Source organism: Oncorhynchus masou, chromosome 5 (assembly GCF_036934945.1).
Source record: "Oncorhynchus masou masou isolate Uvic2021 chromosome 5, UVic_Omas_1.1, whole genome shotgun sequence".
NCBI classification, from domain to species: Eukaryota; Metazoa; Chordata; class Actinopteri; order Salmoniformes; family Salmonidae; genus Oncorhynchus; species Oncorhynchus masou.
In genome coordinates this window covers 15238960-15262363 of record NC_088216.1, presented here as the reverse complement: position 1 = coordinate 15262363, position 23404 = coordinate 15238960, and the positions used below count along the sequence as shown (strand labels likewise).

Here is a 23404-nt window from a genome sequence, read left to right as displayed (position 1 = left end):
TGTGATGAAGTTGTTGACAAATCAAAACTTGTGCTCCACTGTCCGACGTTATCCCCATGGCACCCTATTCCCTATATAGTGCACTACATTTGACCAGGGCCCATAACCCTATGACAGACACATCAATAGTCCTTCCCAACCTCCCAACACAGTAGCTATAACCAGGGACAGGAGCTTTCCCTAACCATGTGACCAGACCAGTAGGGACTGAGACAACAATAATTAAAGCCTGGAGATTTTGGGCAGATCACATGATCAGGGAAAATCTTCTGTCCTGCTTGCTACCAGGGGAATACTCCAGTCCCTAGCGAGGCATCTATTGAGATCCACTGATCTGGAATCAGCTCCAGGTCCTGCTCCAGTCTCTTGGCACAGTATGGTTGGTTGGCATTAAGATAATGGCGTTTCAGTCAGCTGACCCCAGAACAGATTGAGCCATGTTATGTGGCACAGAGTATGAATTCTTCTAATGCTGGCCTCTAATACTGAGTCTCTGGCCTCTAATACTGAGTCTCTGTTCTCTTATGCTGCTTTTCCACAGGGACACCGGTCTGAGTCTTTAGGCCAAGCACCGGTGTAAAGTCAGAGTCTTTAGGCCAAGCACCGGTGTAAAACCCCGTGGTGGAAATGTGACAGATCCAAATATGGTCTCTGCCTGCTTGGACACCAGTTTCAATTCCTCAGTAGTTGTGGCTGGTGTCGGTTAGAGCTGATCTGGGAACATATTTAGCAGTAGGTAGGTAGCACCGTATGTTGAATGAATGGTTAGGAAACGAGGAGGAGGTGTGGGTTTTGGCTCAGCAGATCCTGGATCAGATTCAGTAGCTCGTTGGTTGACTGTGATGTGGAGGGTAAAGTCTAAAGACATGTAGCGCACCAAGCAGGCACAACCAAAGGGGAAACACATGATAGACGTAGAGAGGAATGGAAAGACGTGGACAGGGGAGGATGTGGATACGAAGAGGGGTGAGAAAAAACACACAGATCAAGATAAAGAAAGAAAAGAAGGGAATATACACTGAGTGTACATGGGGCTGTGGCGGTCATCACATTTCGTCAGCTGGTGATTGTCATGCAGATAACTGCCGATCTCACGGTAATTGACCGCTGATTAGCAACATGTTTAGCATCTCCAGCTTCAATGCACAGCCTACAAGCCACTGATGCGGACCTTTTGGAAAATCTACATTTTTAAAAGTATAATACATCTACGTAATATAGCCTACACCATCACAATACATCTATTATTCCTTTTAGGCAGGTCTAAAGAAACATTTTGGCATGAAGAAAATGTTGCCTATTTTAGAAGAACAGAATAACACTGAGTTGTCCTTATGATAAGGCTCTGATCTGGCTATGCCATATGGCTGTGGGCGACACTAGTTCACTTAGCAGACTGGATTAGTTTATAATTTCCGTGGCATTTTTTTTTAGATTATATTACATGAAGAACAATACAATTGAACACAGCTAAATAAAATAGAAAGGATATTTTTTCCAAACGATTTCCGAGGGACTGCGCCCATACGGTTATTCTGTGTTGAGCGGTTAACAAAGGAACAGGTCTCCCTATATGCTTCATTCATTTAGTTATGCAACTTTAGCTGTGATACAAACGTTGGTATATATGTTTAGAATTGTAATACATTCTAAGGCCGTATGATGCGACAAATGATGATTTGAAAAAGTTGAATGAAAGGGAAGCACTCTGCTCTGTTTCTTACGCGGGCTGCACACACTTCATCAGTCTCTCATTCACTACTTGACAAGCGCTGGATAATATCTCACCCATCAGACTATTCTCAATTGAATCTGGTCTTTACATATGGCCTATTAATATATGTGTGGAATTATCTTTTATAAACAAACATGTCATCTGTAGCCTTTACTGGAAAAGCGAATGGAGGTTTTTGTGTTTAAAATGCCAAGTAGGGAACAATGTTTATAAAGCGGATTAATGAACTTAATTAGAAGAATTAAGCAATAAACATAGCAGTAAGACAAAGCTGGGATCTTCTTTTCAATAGTGTCCAGTCAAACCTGTTTTCACACGCGATGATGGCTTATAAGAACAGGTTTCAGTAGGCTCTGTAGGCTATGGGCACTACAACCATGTTCCAGGGGTCTTGGGCTTCCAGGCTACTTTTGGAGTTATTTGGCCACTTTAGTTGTGATTACAAACCTTATCAAAACATATAGGCCTATGGGCTAGACCATACAATGCATGCGACTACGATCTAATAAAAGTCCCCCACTGTTTCTTGCCTTAGATTGCACACACTGGGCATCATTCACAAGGGATAATATTGTCACCCATCAGACTATTCTCAATTTAATCTTGCCTTTACATATGCTAAATAATATTTGAGTGAGATTCATTTTGGTTTAGAATGGGCCATTATCATGTACCTCTCAGCCATATGCACTTGAATAGCGAACGGAAGGCACTTCTCCCGCGGTTCATTGTCATGCCAGCTAGGTAGGCTACTCCGGTTGTAAAGCGAAGCAATATGCTTAATATTAGGAGATTTGAGAAATAAATATAGTTAGCCTACAGATAGCTGATGGGATCCTCCTCTTTTTAATAGAGACAATCAAAAGTCTGAGTCTGCCAGACGCACCAGTTTGCATGTGTCAAGAACTGCATCGCTGCTGGGTTTTCACGCTCAGCAGTTTCCTGTGTGTATCAAGAATGGTCCACCACCTGAAGGACATCCAGTCAACTTGACACAACTATGGGAAGCATTTGGAGTCAACATGGGCTAGCATCCCTGTGGAACGCTTTCGACACCTTGTAGAGTCCATGCCCCCGACGAACTGAGGCTGTTCTGAGAGCAAAGGTGTTCTTAATGTTTTGTACACTGTGTACAGAGGAGTACAGCCGTAAAGACGGAGAACAATGAAATGAATGACGAAAAAGAAGGGTGTGAGTATGATAGTGAAGTGCTCCCTGAGTAGCGCACCCTAGCTGCAGGTCACATGGAGAGCGCCCGTGCCTTGGCGGCTGCCCCCTGTGCCCGCTGCACCGTGCCCTGGCACCCCTCTCTGCCCACCAGCTGGCCTCTCTCAAACAGACCCTCGTGGCTCGTCCCTCCTCTTCCTCCTCCTCTTCCTCCTCCCCCTCTTTCCGGACCTCCGTCAGCGAATGTCAGCATACCTGCAAAGGTCATGTTTAAGTTCAAGTCTTAAGGATCCGCCCATTTTTTTCAATTTTTGCCTAAAATGACATACCCAAATCTAACTGCCTGTAGCTCAGGACCTGAAGCAAGGATATGCATATTCTTGATACCATTTGAAAGGATACACTTGGAAGTTTGTGTAAATGTGAAATCAACGTAAAAGAATATAACACATTAGATCCGGTAAAAGATAATACGAAGAAGAAAACAGGCATTTTTTGTATTTGTTTTGTACAATCATATGTGAAATGCAAGAGAATGGCCATATTATATTATTCCAGCCCAGGCGCAATTTAGGTTTTGGCCACTAGATGGCAGCAGTGTATTTTCAAAGTTTTAGACTGAATCAATGAACCATTGCATTTCTGTTCAAAATGTTGTAGATTAACAAGAATTTCGGCTTTCTGCCAATATCAGATATGTCTATGACCTGGGAAATGTTCTTGTTACTTACAACTTAATGCTAATCGCATTAGCCTATGTTAGCTCCACCGATCCCGTAGAGGTTTTAAACCGAAATCTAACCTTACTGCTACACATTAAACCCCCCTCTAAATATACAGAATAATTGAAAAAGACCCTGCTACAGATTCCTTTTACAAAGTGAGTTGTGTCATTTAACAGTGTGAGAGAGAGAGAATTAACTTGTTTAGTTCAACGTTATAAGAGAAGTATAAAGAGTGTTGCTGGGATTCTATTGTTTACCGTATCCCTGCACACATCCACTCTTGAACTCTCCCTCGAACTTCATCCCGTCGAAACGACTGAAGACGCCTGCGCCTTGAAACTTCCCCTGAATGAAGTCTCCTTCGTACCTGCAAGAGAAACACAGATGCACAAACAGTGGGGTGTGTTCATTAAATGGAAGAACACAGATGGAAACAGGGAGGAACTAACTGGGTTTGTTCAATAAGAAATTCTTAGGGCTGTGGACAATGCTGTCAACATTTACATTTTAGTCATTTAACAGACCCTCTTATCAAGAGCGACTTCAAGTGCCTTGCTCAAGGCCACATCACCTAGTCAGCTCAGAGATTTGAACCAGAAACCTTTTGGTTACTGGCCAAGCGATGTTAAAACTTCTTGCCGCACCCATCCCGTTAGCGGGATAATTTCCGGCATCATCCGCTGAATTGCAGTGCCAAATTCAAATTAAATTACTAAAAATATTTAATATTCATGAAATCACAAGTGCAATATAGCAAAACACAGCTTAGCTTGTTGTTAGTCCACCTGGTGTGTCCGATTTTTAAAAACTTTTTGGCAAAGGCATACCAAGCGTTTATGTAAGGACATCTCTCTCAGCAGACAAAACATTACAAACAGCTAGCAGCAAAGAAGATTGGTCACGAAAGTCAGAAAAGCATTAAAATGAATCGCTTACCTTTGATGACCTTCGGATGTTTGCACTCACGAGACTCCCAGTTACACAATAAATGTTCCTTTTGTTCCATAAAGATTATTTTTATATCCAAAATACCTACATTTGGTTGGTGCTTTATGTTCAGAAATCAACAGGCTCGAGCGGTCACGACGGGGCAGACAAATTCCAAATAGTATCCGTAAAGTTTGAAAACATGTCAAATGTTTTTTATAATCAATCCTCAGGTTGTTTTTACAATAGATAATCGATAATATTTCAACCGGACTGTAGCTTCTTCAATAGGAGAGAGAGAGAAAATGTCTGCTCCACTCTGTTGGCGCATTCAAAACGCTGCTGGCTCCCAGCTATCCAATAACGCGATGTGATCATTCTCGCTCATTTTTCAGAATAAAAGCCTGAAACTATGTCTAAAGACTGTTTACACCATGTGGAAGCCATAGGAATCTGGTTGATATCCCTTTAAATGGAGGGAAGGCATGCAATGGAACAGGGAGATTAGTTTCTCTTAGGCACTTCCTTGTTGGATTTTCCTCAGGTTTTCACCTGCAATATCAGTTCTGTTATACTCACAGACAATATTTTGACAGTTTTGGAAACTTTAGAGTTTTTTCTATCCTAATCTGACAATTATATGCATATTCTAGATTCTGGGCCTGAGAAATAGGCAGTTTCATTTGGGTACGTTTTTCATCCAAACATCAAAATACTGTCCCCTACACTCAACAAGTTAACCGCTAGGATACCTCACACAACATGAACCTACGCTACATCATAAAACACCTGGATAACCAAAGATATATGCAGTGATATTGTTTGTGGATTTTAGTTCAGCATTCAATAGCATCATCCCAGAACTGTTACAAGACATTCCTAGCTGAATGTGTCCAGTTCCATCTGTCAGTGGGACACTGAGTTCCTGTCCAACATGATGCAACACGTGAACCTGAGAAAACACCTTTCAGACTCTTTATCCCTCAGCCCTGGAGCGCCACAAGGATGTGTGCTCTCACCTCTACTCACTCTACGCCAATGACTGCACCTCCGGTTTTACGCATTAATCGTCGAGTCCATCCTCAACTCTATCACCGTCTGCTTTGGGCTTGGATCTGCCCGCTGCATGGGCAAACTGCAATGCATTGTCCGTTCTGCAGAGAGGATCATCGGCTGCCACCTGCCCTCCATCGAGGTCCTGCTCGACTCCAGGGCAAGGAAGTGTGCAGGAAAGATCATTGCCAACCCCTCCCACCCGGTCACCCCCTCCTCCAAAAATGCCCCTCTGGCAGGCGGTTCAGGTCACTCATGACCAAAACTGCCACCTGAAAAGTCTATTCCCCGGGCTGTGGCCCTCACCAACCAGCTATCTGGCCAATAGAGACTAAAGGTCTATGGACTCGTTGCTGCACACCACATCAAGCCATCTCTGGACTGTAATCTAAATAACTGTACTATACTGCATTGCACTCTGTTCATCTCTGAAAACTGACATATTTCTACTGATACTATACATCTGTCCACCCACTGTGTATCAAACGTACCCTTTGTTTTAACCTGTATTCTGTATTCTGTCTCTAAATGTTGTAACATTCTGACCATGCAGAACCATATCACCAGGTAACATTCTGACTATGTTGTCTTTCACTAGCAGCACCATATCACCAGGTAACATTCTGAATATGTTGTCTTTCACCAGCAGCACCATATCACCAAGCAACATTCTGACTATCTTGTCTTTCACTAGCAGCACCATATCACCAAGTAACATTCTGACTATGTTGTCTTTCACTAGCAGCACCATATCACCAGGTAACATTCTGAATATGTTGTCTTTCACTAGCAGCACCATATCACCAGGTAACATTCTGACTATCTTGTCTTTCACTAGCAGCACCATATCACCAAGTAACATTCTGACTATGTTGTCTTTCACTAGCAGCACCATATCACCAAGTAACATTCTGACTATGTTGTCTTTCACTAGCAGCACCATATCACCAAGTAACATTCTGACTATGTTGTCTTTCACTAGCAGCACCATATCACCAAGTAACATTCTGACTATGTTTTCACTAGTATCACCAGTAACATTCACTAGCAGCACCATATCAGCAGGTAACATTCTGACTATGTTGTCTTTCACTAGCAGCACCATATCACCAAGTAACATTCTGACTATGTTGTCTTTCACTAGCAGCACCATATCACCAGGTAACATTCTGACTATGTTGTCTTTCACTAGCAGCACCATATCACCAGGTAACATTCTGACTATGTTGTCTTTCACTAGCAGCACCATATCACCAAGTAACATTCTGACTATGTTGTCTTTCACTAGCAGCACCATATCACCAAGTAACATTCTGACTATGTTGTCTTTCACTAGCAGCACCATATCACCAAGTAACATTCTGAATATGTTGTCTTTCACTAGCAGCACCATATCACCAAGTAACATTCTGACTATGTTGTCTTTCACTAGCAGCACCATATCACCAGGTAACATTCTGACTATGTTGTCTTTCACTAGCAGCACCATATCACCAGGTAACATTCTGACTATGTTGTCTTTCACTAGCAGCACCATATCACCAGGTAACATTCTGACTATGTTGTCTTTCACTAGCAGCACCATATCACCAAGTAACATTCTGACTATGTTGTCTTTCACTAGCAGCACCATATCACCAAGTAACATTCTGACTATGTTGTCTTTCACTAGCAGCACCATATCACCAAGTAACATTCTGAATATGTTGTCTTTCACTAGCAGCACCATATCACCAAGTAACATTCTGACTATGTTGTCTTTCACTAGCAGCACCATATCACCAAGTAACATTCTGACTATGTTGTCTTTCACTAGCAGCACCATATCACCAAGTAACATTCTAACATTCTGACTATGTTGTCTTTCACTAGCAGCACCATATCACCAAGTAACATTCTGACTATGTTGTCTTTCACTAGCAGCACCATATCACCAAGTAACATTCTGAATATGTTGTCTTTCACTAGCAGCACCATATCACCAAGTAACATTCTGACTATGTTGTCTTTCACTAGCAGCACCATATCACCAAGTAACATTCTGACTATGTTGTCTTTCACTAGCAGCACCATATCACCAAGTAACATTCTGACTATGTTGTCTTTCACTAGCAGCACCATATCACCAAGTAACATTCTGACTATGTTGTCTTTCACTAGCAGCACCATTTCACCAGGTAACATTCTGACTATGTTGTCGTTCACTAGCAGCACCATATCACCAGGTAACATTCTGACTATGTTGTCTTTCACTAGCAGCACCATATCACCAGGTAACATTCTGACTATGTTGTCTTTCACCAGCAGCACCATATCACCAAGTAACATTCTGACTATGTTGTCTTTCACTAGCAGCACCATATCACCAGGTAACATTCTGAATATGTTGTCTTTCACTAGCAGCACCATATCACCAGGTAACATTCTGACTATGTTGTCTTTCACTTGCAGCACCATATCACCAAGTAACATTCTGACTATGTTGTCTTTCACTAGCAGCACCATATCACCAGGTAACATTATGATTCTGATTTTAGTTTTCTGTAGTAACAAATGTTGTCGTTTAAAATATCACCAGTGACTTTTTTCACTGCTTACCATAATGAATAGGACCCCAATGTCAAGGAGTTTGTTTCTTTCACTAGCAGCTACACTGATTTTGTTAAGTTTGTTTTGAGTGGATTCTCAAAAATGTATTTGTTAGGCAGTTGTCTGGTGCATAACTATTTAGTGAGCTATGCTGTCATATAATAGATATCATTCAGCTGAGAAATGTCACCAAGAAGTCTCGAACAAGAACAGAATGCTGTCAGAACACAGACAAATATAAGCAGAGAGCAGCTTGACCTGAGGTGGGAGGAATCTTCACTGATGGACTGATCCATGCTCCTGTCCTCACAACCCAGGTCTGCTACGTGCTCTTCGACACGGAATACAATACACAGCAAAAAAAAGTCCATTTGTGCAGCGATTAGTTTTACTTCAGTGTGTGACGTTGCCTCGATCCTCGATCCTCGTTAAAGCAACTGACACTTACTTATCTCAATCAAGCTCTGCTCTCAAGGTGAAGGAGGTTGGTTATAATTGTGATGCAAGCAACACAAATTGCATCCCCACATGACTTTGTGTGACATCGGAGTGGAGTTGGATCACAACACTAAGAGAACATCTGTTTGCAAAACCACATGGACGCGGTAAGGAATTCAACTTCCAGGTAGAAGTGACACAAATGAAGACGATGAACAGGGGCAGATATCTAACTGCGACACGTTGCCTCGGGGCTTCGGTCAATAGAAATGTGCTATAAGGGGAATAGGGTCATTTCAGACACAGCCGGCGCTTCAGACATCAGACAGTTTTAATGTCATTAGCAGGGTCAAAGGTGAAATAGGAATGGTGAGACATTGTTACCTGGATCCATCAGGGAAGACCAGCATCCCACAGCCGTTGAAGAGTCCGTTCTCGAACTGACCAGTGTAACACGTCCCGTCACTTAACGTCAGCTGGCCTAGACCATGTCTCAGACCTGGGGGACAGACAAACCAGTTAGTTACTGGCCTGGACCATGTCTCAGACCTGGGGGACAGACAAACCAGTTAGTTACTGGCCTAGACCATGTCTCAGACCTGGGGGACAGACAAACCAGTTCATTCTGACTATGTTGTCTTACTGGCCTAAACCATGTCTCAGACCTGGGGGACAGACAAACCAGTTAGTTACTGGCCTAGACCATGTCTCAGACCTGGGGGACAGACAAACCAGTTAGTTACTGGCCTAGACCATGTCTCAGACCTGGGGGACAGACAAACCAGTTAGTTACTGGCCCATAGACCATGTCTCAGACCTGGGGGACAGACAAACCAGTTAGTTACTGGCCTAGACCATGTCTCAGACCTGGGGGACAGACAAACCAGTTAGTTACTGGCCTAGACCATGTCTCAGACCTGGGGGACAGACAAACCAGTTAGTTACTGGCTTGGACCATGTCTCAGACCTGGGGGACAGACAAACCAGTTCGTTACTGGCCTAGACCATGTCTCAGACCTGGGGGACAGACAAACCAGTTAGTTACTGGCCTAGACCATGTCTCAGACCTGGGGGACAGACAAACCAGTTAGTTACTGGCCTAGACCATGTCTCAGACCTGGGGGACAGACAAACCAGTTAGTTACTGGCCTGGACCATGTCTCAGACCTGGGGGACAGACAATACCAGTTAGTTACTGGCCTAGACCATGTCTCAGACCTGGGGGACAGACAAACCAGTTAGTTACTGGCCTAGACCATGTCTCAGACCTGGGGGACAGACAAACCAGTTAGTTACTGGCCTAGACCATGTCTCAGACCTGGGGGACAGACAAACCAGTTAGTTACTGGCCTGGACCATGTCTCAGACCTGGGGGACAGACAAACCAGTTAGTTACTGGCCTAGACCATGTCTCAGACCTGGGGGACAGACAAACCAGTTAGTTAGTTAGTTAGTTACCAGTTAGCCAGACCATCATTGTAAATAAGATTTTTTTCTTAATTATTTAACATTTATTGAATAAATAAAGGTTAAATAAAATACACAAATAAGTCAGTTAGTAGTTAGTTACATGTTTATTAGTTATCAGCTAGTTAGTCACAAGTTAGTTAGTTATGTTAGTTATCAGTTAGTTAGCGAGCAGCCAAGTTAGTGCAAAATTAAATTGCAATAGACGGAACTGGACAAAAATAACAACTGTCAAATTCACTCTAAAACATGAATGAAAGAAATCAAAAGAGCACCTTATTTTTTATAATAATTGTTCATAAATCACCATGTGGATAAAGGATAAAGATGCCTCATGTGTAAGAGGTTAATGCAAGGTGAAGAGATTATTGGACCATATGAAACCATCAGCTCTATAGTACAGCTGCTATATAGACTCTCTGGGTTTCTCAGGCCTGTACCTAGAACTTTAAAAAAGCCTGTCTGTCTCACCTTTATCCTTACACACTATACAGTACATGTCTGTCTGTCTGTCTGTCTGTCTGTCTGTCTGTCTGTCTGTCTGTCTGTCTGTCTGTCTGTCTGTCTGTCTGTCTGTCTGTCTGTCTGTCTGTCTCACTTTTGTCCTTGTTCTTTAAACTATACATGCAGCTTATTTAGAAATTCCAGGTCTGTCTACTCAAACCCACATCACTTGTCATGGGGTGGTTGGGTCAGGAAAAAAAATGTATTGCTCCAAATACAACTCTCAGGGCTTCCAAATACACCTCTCAGGGCTTCCAAATACAACTCTCAAGGGGTTTCTTCCAAATACACCTCTCAGGGCTTCCAAATACACCTCTCAGGGCTTCCAAATACAACTCTCAGGGATTCCAAATACACCTCTCAAGGCTTCCAAATACACCTCTCAGGGCTTCCAAATACAACTCTCAAGGCTTCCAAATACAACTCTCAGGGCTTCCAAATACAACTCTCAGGGCTTCCAAATACAACTCTCAGGGCTTCCAAATACAACGCTCAGGGCTTCCAAATACAACGCTCAGGGCTTCCAAATACAACTCTCACAAATACAACTCTCAGGGCTTCCAAATACAACTCTCAGGGCTTTCAAATACAACTCTCAGGGCTTCCAAATACAACTCTCAGGGCTTCCAAATACAACTCTCAGGGCTTCCAAATACAACTCTCAGGGCTTCCAAATTCAACTCTCAGGGCTTTCAAATACAACTCTCAGGGCTTCCAAATACAACTCTCAGGGCTTCCAAATACAACTCTCAGGGCTTTCAAATACAACGCTCAGGGCTTGTTGAAAAGAGGCTGCCTGTCTTCCCTTGGTCCTTGTTAACTTCTATACTGTTGTTTCTTTGGGAGTTCTGGGCATGTTCTATTCAAACACACATCTCAGGGTCTCTGTAACCTATGTAGTTAAAGAAAATGACACTTTTCGTGGGCAGTTGGATCGAAAGTAATTTAACAGTGAAGTGGGACTAAAAGATTTTCTTGCTCTAAGACATACCAATCTCAGGGTCTCTGAATGTTCTTGGAACTTAACAAACAGGCTGCCTTGTCACTTCTAGTAAAGAATGTGTGTAAAAAAATATAGCGAGTAAAAAAAAGAAAGAATTCTAATGTAGATGTTTTGTCCTGTCAGTCTACGTAGATTTAACACATACCCTCTAGGAGGTATTTTACACCTGTGTGTATTGTAGGCTACAGCATTCTCCCAAATGTAGCCTACTGAATGAGGTCCACTGCATGGGGTCCACTGAATGAGGTCCACTGCATGGGGCCTAATGAATGAGGTCCACTTCATGGGGTCCACTGAATGAGGTTCACTGCATGGAGTCCATTGAATGAGGTCCACTGCATGGGGTCCACTGAATGAGGTCCACTGCATGGAGTCCACTGAATGAGGTCCACTGCATGGAGTCCACTGCATGGAGTCCACTGAATGAGGTCCACTGAATGAGGTCCACTGCATGGGGTCCACTGAATGAGGTCCACTGAATGAGGTCCACTGCATGGATTCCACTGAATGAGGTCCACTGAATGAGGTCCACTGAATGAGGTCCACTGCATGGGGTCCACTGAATGAGGTCCACTGAATGAGGTCCACTGCATGGGGTCCACTGAATGAGGTCCACTGCATGGGGTCCACTGAATGAGGTCCACTGAATGAGGTCCACTGAATGAGGTCAGGTGAAATGTTCTGAGCTTCTCGTTGCTATGTAGGTATTTGGGCAGCAATACGTTTGAACGTAAAGTAGCGGAGCACACAAGTGAACACAGTGGATTAGGATTTAGGAAGGGGGAGGTGAGAGTGAGAGTGAGAGAGGGAGAGGAAGGGGGAGGGTGGAGGGAGGGGGAGGTGAGAGTGAGAGAGGAAGGGGGAGGGTGGAGGGAGGGGGAGGTGAGAGTGAGAGAGGGAGAGGAGGGGGAGTGAGAGAGATGAGGGTGGTTTTCTGCTGCCAGATACTAGTGTACTAAATTAGTTTAACATACTATTAGGATTTAGGAAGGGGGTGAGGGAGGAGGGGGAGGAGAGAAGTGGAGGGAGGAGGGGTGAGAGGAGTCGAGGGAGGAGGGGTGAGAGGAGTGGAGTGAGGAGGGGTGAGAGAGGGAGGAGGGGTGAGAGGACTGGAGGGAGGAGGGGTGAGAGGACTGGAGGGAGGAGGGGTGAGAGGACTGGAGGGAGGAGGGTTGAGAGAGCGGTGAGGGAGGAGGAGGGTGAGCGGAGTGAAGGGAGGAGGGGTGAGAGGACTGGAGGGAGGAGGGGTGAGAGGGAGAGGAAAGGGTGAGGGGGGAGGGGTGATAGAGGGAGAGGGAGGGGTGAGAGAGGTAGAGGAAAGGGTGAGGGAGGAGGGGTGAGAGAGGGATGGGAAAGGGTGAGGGAGGGAGGGGTGAGAGAGGGAGGGAAGGGTGAGAGAGGAAAGGGTGAGGGAGGGGATGGGATGAAAGAGCACAGGGCTGCCAGCTAGTGGTGTAGATTGACTAAATTAGATGTGCCATCTGTCACTATGACTACGCAAACCTCCTCTCTCTAATCTCAGTTCAGTTTTTATTTTTAATGAGATTTGGACGGCGAGGTAAAACTAAACTGGCTGTTAGACGAAATACAGTCAAGAGCCTTCCGGAATCAAATCAAATTGTATTTGTCACGTGCACCGAATACAACAGGTGCTTATTTATAAGCCCTTAATGTGTGTGTCTGTGTGTGCATCTGCACGTGCGTGTGTATGTGTGTGTGGGCCGCACGGTGTTGACATGGGATTTGTGTCCCCCAAAGCTCAGTGTCGAAGCCACAGCCAAGTAGAGTTAAGTAAGAGGCGGTGGTTGAGATTTCACAAGGCTTCCTTCCACTGACTGAGGTCCACTGAATGTTGGTTAGATAGTAGATTTTGTTGTGGAATTGTTAGATATTACCTGTTAGATACAGCCTCACTGTCGGATATAGAAGCAGAAGCATTTCGCTACACTTGCAATAAGATCTGCTAACCATGTGTATGTGACCAATAACATTTGATTTGATTTGTCAAGCAGGGACGTCAGTCGTCTTACACGAGGCACGAGGGTTGAAATAGCAACCATTTAAAACTTAAAGGACACGAGAAAGTGCATTTCTATCCCGTGTTTCTCTAGCTCACGTGATCAAGGTCAAATTCCTGAACTGTCAAAAACATTCTGAACGAAAATGTATGGGAAATGACTTGACAGTTTGACCTAGAACTATTATCAATGCCACAACTTGTTTCCAAGCAAGATAATTCATTTCCCCCTACTGTATAACACACAAACATCTCCCCATACTGTTACAACTAATTCATTTCCCCCTACTGTTACAACTAATTCATTTCCCCCCCCTACTGTTACAACTAATTCATTTCCCCTACTATTACAACTAATTCATTTCCCCCAGTATTACAACTAATTCATTTCCCCCAGTATTACAACTAATTCATTTCCCCTTAGTATTACAACTAATTCATTTCCCCCTACTATTACAACTAATTCATTTCCCCCAGTATTACAACTAATTCATTTCCCCTACTATTACAACTAATTCATTTCCCCCAGTATTACAACTAATTCATTTCCCCTAGTATTACAACTAATTCATTTCCCCTACTATTACAACTAATTCATTTCCCCCTACTATTACAACTAATTCATTTCCCCCTAGTATTACAACTAATTCATTTCCCCAACTACTATTACAACTAATTCATTTCCCCCTAGTATTACAACTAATTCATTTCCCCCTAGTATTACAACTAATTCATTTCCCCTACTATTACAACTAATTCATTTCCCCCTACTATTACAACTAATTCATTTCCCCCTAGTATTACAACTAATTCATTTCCCCCTACTATTACAACTAATTCATTTCCCTTATTGTACAGAGTAATTAGCCTTACTAGTTTAGCTAAAGCAGTAGTGCTACTGGATCAAATATAAATTGTATTTAAAGTGCATTAAAAATAGCAACACACTTACCATTAAAACAATACAATGAAAATAATTATAAGCAAACAAGAAGCCGTAAAATGTAGAAAATAAAAAGTACACAGTGTAAAACAATAAAAGCACTAATTAGAGGCCAAGCTTCGGACCAGCTAATAGACTGTGTACACTACTGTACTTACAAACTGCCCGTCTCTCTTTTCGTCTAGTTTGATTCCAGAAATCAGTTCAGAGTTTAATCTGGTGAACGGTTCTTAGCATCGTATCGTCGGGGCCAATCTTGTTGTTAGGTCACGGTTGCCACGGTTGCCATGCTAATTTAGCTTTAGCTGAATTTGTCGGGTTTTATATCAATCAATAGTCCTAGTGCACTGACCACTCCCCCCATCTCTCTCAAAGTTGTCTTTCTTAGCTTATAACAGACTTGAACGGTGGATAATAAAAGATGCTAAAAGATATGCCGTCAGTCAGCCTGTCTCCTGTGTGTCCCACTTCAACCTGTTAGCTATACCTGTCAATACAAACAATCACCCTTACAACAAGGGAACGAAACTACACACCAGACACACCAAATGACCTCTGACCTCTCTGAAGCCACCATATGTTATCAGTGAAACAGAACGGTTTTCTAAAATAGCTCCAAACTTGTTCTCTAGTTATTATGGCATCCTTTATCTCTGGGGCTACCGTGACGTCTCATGTTTTTGTCAAACGGCAAATACTGGTTTGGTCAGTGTAGCGTTAATGTGATATTACGCGGCTGTGTGTGTGTGTGTGTGTGTGTATTTGTTTGCTTGTGTATTTGTATGTGTGTTGTTGCTATGACAGCAGATGGTATATAGTCTGTAGAGAATTGCCGGTGGATACGGATTCTGTTTGTGACCTAGAATTAGTACAGACGACACACTCTTAGGCTCCAGCCTACCACTCCTCTCTGCTGTTTACTCAGAAGCAACAATCTGGACTGAGTTGAGACTTTTGATTCATTTGAAACCTCCAGACACCTGAGGCTGACACAGTGAGAAATACATCCAGAGGGGGAATGGAGCATGTAAAGTACCTGCTAACTTTACTTTCATGTCTGACGTGTACTGTTGGAGTACATAAATGTTGTATTTATACCGAGTAAAAATAGAAACGCAACATGCAAAGTGTTGGTCCCATGTTTCATGAGCTGAAATAAAATATCCCAGAAATGTTCCATACACACAAAAAGCTTATTTCTCTCAAAATGTGTTTATGTCCCTGTTAGTGAGCATTTCTCCTCTGCCAAGATAACCCATCCGCCTGACAGGTGTGGCATATCAAGAAGCTGATTAAACAGCATTATTACACAGGTGCTACACAGGTGCTCCTTGTGCTAGGGACAATAAAAAGCCACTCTAAAATGTGCCTTTTTGTCACACAACACAACACCATAGATGTCTCAAGTTTTGATGGAGTGTGCAATTGGCATGCTGACTTCAGGAATGTCCACCAGAGCTATTGCCAGGGAATTTTATGTTAATTTCTCTACGATAAGCCGCCTCCAACATCCTTTTAGAGAATTTGGCAGTATATGTAACCGTGTAACCACGCCAGCCCAGGACCCCCACACCGGCTTCTTCATCTGCAGGATTGTCTGAGACAAGCTATAAGGGATAGAGGGATGAGTAAAGTGATAGAGGGATGTAAAGTGATAGAGGGATGTGTAAAGTGATAGAGGGATGAGTAAAGTGATAGAGGGATTAGTAAAGTGACAGAGGATAGAGGGATGAGTAAAGTGATAGAGGGATTGGTGATAGAGGGATGTGTAAAGGGATGTGTAAAGTGATAGAGGGATGAGTAAAGTGATAGAGGGATGAGTAAAGTGATAGAGGGATGAGTAAAGTGATAGAGGGATGAGTAAAGTGATAGAGGGATGAGTAAAGTGATAGAGGGATGAAAGTAAAGGATGATAGAGGGATGAGTAAAGTGATAGAGGGATTAGTAAAGTGATAGAGGGATGTGTAAAGTGATAGAGGGATGAGTAAAGTGATAGAGGGATGTGTAAAGTGATAGAGGGATGTGTAAAGTGATAGAGGGATGTGTAAAGTGATAGAGGGATGAGTAAAGTGATAGAGGGATGAGTAAAGTGATAGAGGGATGAGTAAAGTGATAGAGGGATGAGTAAAGTGATAGAGGGATGAGTAAAGTGATAGAGGGATGAGTAAAGTGATAGAGGGATAAAGAGTAAAGTGATAGAGGGAGGGATGAGTAAAGTGATAGAGGGATTGGTAAAGTGATAGAGGGATAAAGAGTAAAGTGATAGAGGGATGAGAGAGGGATTAGTAAAGTGATAAAGTGATAGAGGGATTAGTAAAGTGATAGAGGATAGAGGGACGTAAAGTGAAGAGTGATAGTAAAGTGATAGAGGGATGAGTAAAGTGATAGAGGGATGAGTAAAGTGATAGAGGGATGAGTAAAGTGATAGAGGGATGAGTAAAGTGATATTGGGATGAGTAAAGTGATAGAGGGATGAGTAAAGTGATAGAGGGATGAGTAAAGTGATAGAGGGATGAAAGTAAAGTGATAAAGAGGGATGAGTAAAGTGATAGAGGGATTAGTAAAGTGATAGAGGATAGAGGGATGAGTAAAGTGATAGAGGGATGAGTAAAGTGATAGAGGGATTGTAAAGTAAAGTGATAGAAGGATAGAGGGATAAAAGTGATAGAGTGATAAAGAGGGATTGGTAAAGTGATAGAGGGATTAGTAAAGTGATAGAGGGATTAGTAAAGTGATAGAGGAGGGATGAGTAAAGTGATAGAGGATAGAGGTGATAGAGGGATGAGTAAAGTGATAGAGGGATTAGTAAAGTGATAGAGGGATTAGTAAAGTGATAGAGGGATTAGTAAAGTGATAGAGGGATGAGTAAAGTGATAGAGGATGAGTAAAGGGGGATTAGTAAAGTGATAGAGGGATTAGTAAAGTGATAGAGGATAGAAAGGGATTAGTAAAGTGATAGAGGGATGAGTAAAGTGATAGAGGGATGAGTAAAGTGATAGAGGGATGAGTAAAGTGATAGAGGGATGAGTAAAGTGATAGAGGGATGAGTAAAGTGATAGAGGTGATAGAGGGATTAGATAAAGTGATAGAGGGATTAGTAAAGTGATAGAGGGATGAGTAAAGTGATAGAGGGATTAAAGTGATAGAGGGATTAGTAAAGTATAGAGGGATTAGTAAAGTGATAGAGGATAGAGGGATTAGTAAAGTGATAGAGGATAGAAAGGATTAGTAAAGTGATAGAGGGATTAGTAAAGTGATAGAGGGATTAGTAAAGTTATAGAGGGATTAGTAAAGTGATAGAGGGATGAGTAAAGTGATAGAGGATAGAGGGATTAGTAAAGTGATAGAGGGATTAGTAAAGTGATAGAGGATAGAGGGATGAGTAAAGTGATAGAGGGATGAGTAAAGTGATAGAGGGATGAGTAAAGTGATAGAGGGATGAGTAAAGTGATAGAGGGATTAGTAAAGTGATAGAGGATAGAGGGATGAGTAAAGTGATAGAGGGATTAGTAAAGTGATAGAGGGATTAGTAAAGTGATAGAGGGATTGGTAAAGTGATAGAGGGATTAGTAAAGTGATAGAGGGATGAGTAAAGTGATAGAGGGATTAGTAAAGTGATAGAGGGATTAGTAAAGTGATAGAGGATAGAGGGATGAGTAAAGTGATAGAGGGATGAGTAAAGTGATAGAGGGATTAGTAAAGTGATAGAGGGATTAGTAAAGTGATAGAGGGATGAGTAAAGTGATATGAGTAAAGATAGAGGGATTAGTAAAGTGATAGAGGGATTAGTAAAGTGATATAGAGGATAGAGGGATGAGTAAAGTGATAGAGGGATGAGTAAAGTGATAGAGGGATAGAGGGATAGAGCCTTCCCTCCACTCCCCATGGTACTCTTCACCGTTGGAATAGGTGAAGGATCCTCTTGTCAGGGTCATATCACACAGGTCCTGTTGTACACACACACACACACACACATTACACAAAGTGACACACACACAGGGATGACAAAGTGATAGAGGGATTGGTACACACACACACATTGGTACACAGTGATTTATTATTGGGTTATGATACTATATACCATGATGGGTTATGATAATATATACCATGATGGGTCATGATACTATATACCATGATGGGTTATGATAATATATACCATGATGGGTTATGATAATATATACCATGATGGGTTATGATAATATATATCATGATGGGTCATGATACTTTATACCATGATGGGTTATGATACTATATACCATGATGGGTTATGATACCATATACCATGATGGGTTATGATACTATATACCATGATGGGTTATGATAGAGGATAATATACCATGATGGGTTATGATACTACATACCATGATGGGTTATGATACTATATACCATGATGGGTTATGATAATATATATAGAGGGATAGTAAAGTGATGATGGGTCATGATACTATATACCATGATGGGTTATGATAATATATACCATGATGGGTTATGATAATATATACCATGATGGGTTATGATAATATATATCATGATGGGTCATGATACTTTATACCATGATGGGTTATGATACTATATACCATGATGGGTTATGATACCATATACCATGATGGGTTATGATACTATATACCATGATGGGTTATGATCTAATATACCATGATGGGTTATGATACTACATACCATGATGGGTTATGATACTATATACCATGATGGGTTATGATACTATATACCATGATAGGTTATGATACTATATACCATGATGGGTTATGATACTATATACCATGATGGGTTATGATACTATATATATGGGTTATGATACTACATACCATGATGGGTTATGATACCATATACCATGATGGGTTATGATACTACATACCATGATGGGTTATGATACCATATACCATGATGGGTTATGATACTATATACCATGATGGGTTATGATACTATATACCATGATGAGTTATGATAATATATACCACAATGGGTTATGATAATATATACCATGATGGGTTATGATACTATATATATGGGTTATGATACTATATACCATGATGGGTTATGATACTATATACCATGATGGGTTATGATACTATATACCATGATGGGTTATGATACTATATACCATGATGGGTTATGATACTATATACCATGATGGGTTATGATACTATATACTATATACCATGATGGGTTATGATACTATATACCATGATGGGTTATGATACTATATACCATGATGGGTTATGATACTATATACCATGATGGGTTATGATACTATATATATGGGTTATGATACTATATACCATGATGGGTTATGATACTATATACCATGATGGGTTATGATACTATATACCATGATGGGTTATGATACTATATACCATGATGGGTTATGATACTATATACCATGATGGGTTATGATACTATATACCATATTATGGGTTTATGATACTATATACCATGATGGGTTATGATACTATATACCATGATGGGTTATGATAATATATACCATGATGGGTTATGATACTATATACCATGATGGGTTATGATACTATATATGATACTATATACCATGGGGTTATGATACTATATACCATGATGGGTTATGATACTATATACCATGATGGGTTATGATACTATATACCATGATGGGTTATGATACTATATACCATGATGGGTTATGATACTATATACCATGATGGGTTATGATACTATATACCATGATGGGTTATGATACTATATACCATGATGGGTTATGATACTATATACCATGATGGGTTATGATACTATATACCATGATGGGTTATGATACTATATACCATGATGGGTTATGATACTATATACCATGATGGGTTATGATACTATATACCATGATGGGTTATGATACTATATACCATGATGGGTTATGATACTATATACCATGATGGGTTATGATACTATATACCATGATGGGTTATGATACTATATACCATGATGGGTTATGATACTATATACCATGATGGGTTATGATACTATATACCATGATGGGTTATGATACTATATACCATGATGGGTTATGATACTATATACCATGATGGGTTATGATACTATATACCATGATGGGTTATGATACTATATACCATGATGGGTTATGATACTATATACCATGATGGGTTATGATACTATATACCATGATGGGTTATGATACTATATATATGGGTTATGATACTATATACCATGATGGGTTATGATACTATATACCATGATGGGTTATGATACTATATACCATGATGGGTTATGATACTATATACCATGATGGGTTATGATACTATATACCATGATGGGTTATGATACTATATACCATGATGGGTTATGATACCATGATATATACCATGATGGGTTATGATACTATATACCATGATGGGTTATGATACTATATACCATGATGGGTTATGATACTATATACCATGATGGGTTATGATACTATATACCATGATGGGTTATGATACTATATACCATGATGGGTTATGATACTATATACCATGATGGGTTATGATACTATATACCATGATGGGTTATGATACTATATATATTATGGGTTATGATATATATTATGATACTATATACCATATGGGTTATGATACTATATACCATGATGGGTTATGATACTATATACCATGATGGGTTATGATACTATATACCATGATGGGTTATGATACTATATACCATTATGGGTTATGATACTATATACCATGATGGGTTATGATACTATATACCATGATGGGTTATGATACTATATACCATGATGGGTTATGGTACTATATACCATGATGGGTTATGATACTATAAACCTCCATCCCAAAGTCCTTCGTGCTCCGTCTAAATGAATGTGTGCACGACTCTTCTGCAAACACCCATAGAGCGCTAACCTGATTGAGACACATTTTGACGCACAGTTTGGAGCGCTCGCCCAGACAACCCGTGGTTTAACTCACACAGAGAGCTCATCTCTGCATTATTTTTTTGCTGTAGGCAGTACAGAGACCGTAAAATATTCATATGAGCGTCATGACGTTAGGCGTTTTAATGATGTGGTCTTTATTCTATTTGCAACTAATGAAAATGAATTATCAGGCTATAGCCTACTGAACAAACGAATGGCCTACCCGAACTATAGCTGTGATGGCAGGTCAGGGCGAAATAATATGACCAAGAACACAGTTATAGCCTAAGAATGGAAAGTCCATCGAGATATTCCATTGCTCATTGTTGTAAACTAGGATGTGTCTCTGACACAGGGACGTTTGAAGGATTCTCATCCTATTTCTTTCTCCTCTGGATATAATGATGTTACATCAGTACATTTGAATAAAACCAAAGCCCTTTTATATATGTAACAATAAGAAAAGGAATCCAGTAATGCATAGATATTGTTATTCTCTTAATGCAGCCTATGAATCAATACAATAGAGGATGTATATGCCCCGTCTAAAATGTTGCCACAGTAACGGTGCGATTTTCCCTTTCACGTAGCCGGCAGATAGCATTGAGAAAATCATCATTGCCACGGCGATTAAACAATCAAATAATTTACCTGGTAGGTATTTTACACCAAGAGAATCCACCTTCCCTACATCACTGACAGGAAACCGGTTGGTGGATGATTCTACACCTTCCAGTGAAAATTAGCTTTCCGTAGCCTCGCATCTCCTGGCAAGAGGCTTCAGCATTATTCCAAGGTGGCGCGGTCCTATTGAGCATCTTTCACTTGACCTTGATTCAAACACTCATCCGATTGGCTATCTGCTCCTCGTCCAGTGCATCTATGGAAGACATGTTTGTGAAGGGCAACCCCTCATTCAACAGAGTTCGCCGATATAATTAGCCGGAGTGCTCCTTGTTAAACCGTTTGCCCTTGCCTTTTATGTGCCGTCCACGTCTCTGAAGAGGTATAAACCACCATAGAGGCTGCTTTTTAATGATATTATGTAACTTTGGTGTATCAATTTGGTGATTATACTTTGGTGGCGGGTTTCATTGAAAACTCTGATTTATTTGACCCTATATAGCAAAAGAACAGCTGCGAGGGATGGCGAGGGGTTTGTCACCAAGCAGATGATATCTAAACCAATATGGCAAAGTAGAGGGGACATTCTTTTATTCCTGAAACATACCACATGGCAAACAGGAAGTCATAAAGATCGTAATAGAATTAATGTGATTAAGTTGTAGGAAACCTGAAGAAGAAAAAAAAACACTGATGTGAAAATGGACCCGTCGTTGTATAGAAGCTGTAACAGACGGGTTTTGATAAACTCCTTCTGGGTTTAGAATTTAGAAACCCCCTTTCTTTCCCCCTTTGACTGGGGTCGAATACTATTACAGTAATATAGAATTAGAAATAATATAATAAATTGGAATCAAATATAATTGAAATATAATTGGAATCAAATGTAATTGAATAGAATGTTAAAGAATTGGAATAGATTAGATTGAAAGAACAGAATAGAACCAAAGCCAAGCAGTCTCTCAAATACCGGTAGGAACAGTGTAATTTCGATTCAGTATAAAGTTGATTATACTTATCATACAACAACACACACAGCCAGAAATATGAATAATAATCTCTGCTCATACCGTCATACAAAGGTCTCTTCCCTGTATATCCCTTGTATATGTTAATGGTGAATTATCATTATCTCCTGTTTACATGTATTAAATATATGGCAATCATTGACCTTTCTTTCATTATGACGGTTCTATGGAAAAACATTGGCTGTACATTATCTATCTAAATACCACTGCAATGTATAGGCTACCCACTGCGCATTATTACAACTCATAACGCACTGATGCCCTTTGACAC

The 23404-nt window shown here is 41.0% G+C and overlaps 1 protein-coding gene across 1 annotated transcript; it reads right to left on the bottom strand.

Moving 5' to 3' along the window:
* Nucleotides 1–765: 765 nt before the first annotated feature.
* On the bottom strand, nt 766–22374 carry LOC135528322 (MORN repeat-containing protein 4-like). The gene is made up of 5 exons (XM_064957320.1): nt 22326–22374; nt 22133–22204; nt 9019–9133; nt 3885–3994; nt 766–3157 (listed from the first exon to the last, which is right to left on the bottom strand). Exons 1-5 carry the CDS (start codon nt 22372–22374, stop codon nt 2976–2978), a joined length of 528 nt encoding a protein of 175 aa, XP_064813392.1. The 3' UTR covers nt 766–2975.
* Nucleotides 22375–23404: the final 1030 nt, after the last annotated feature.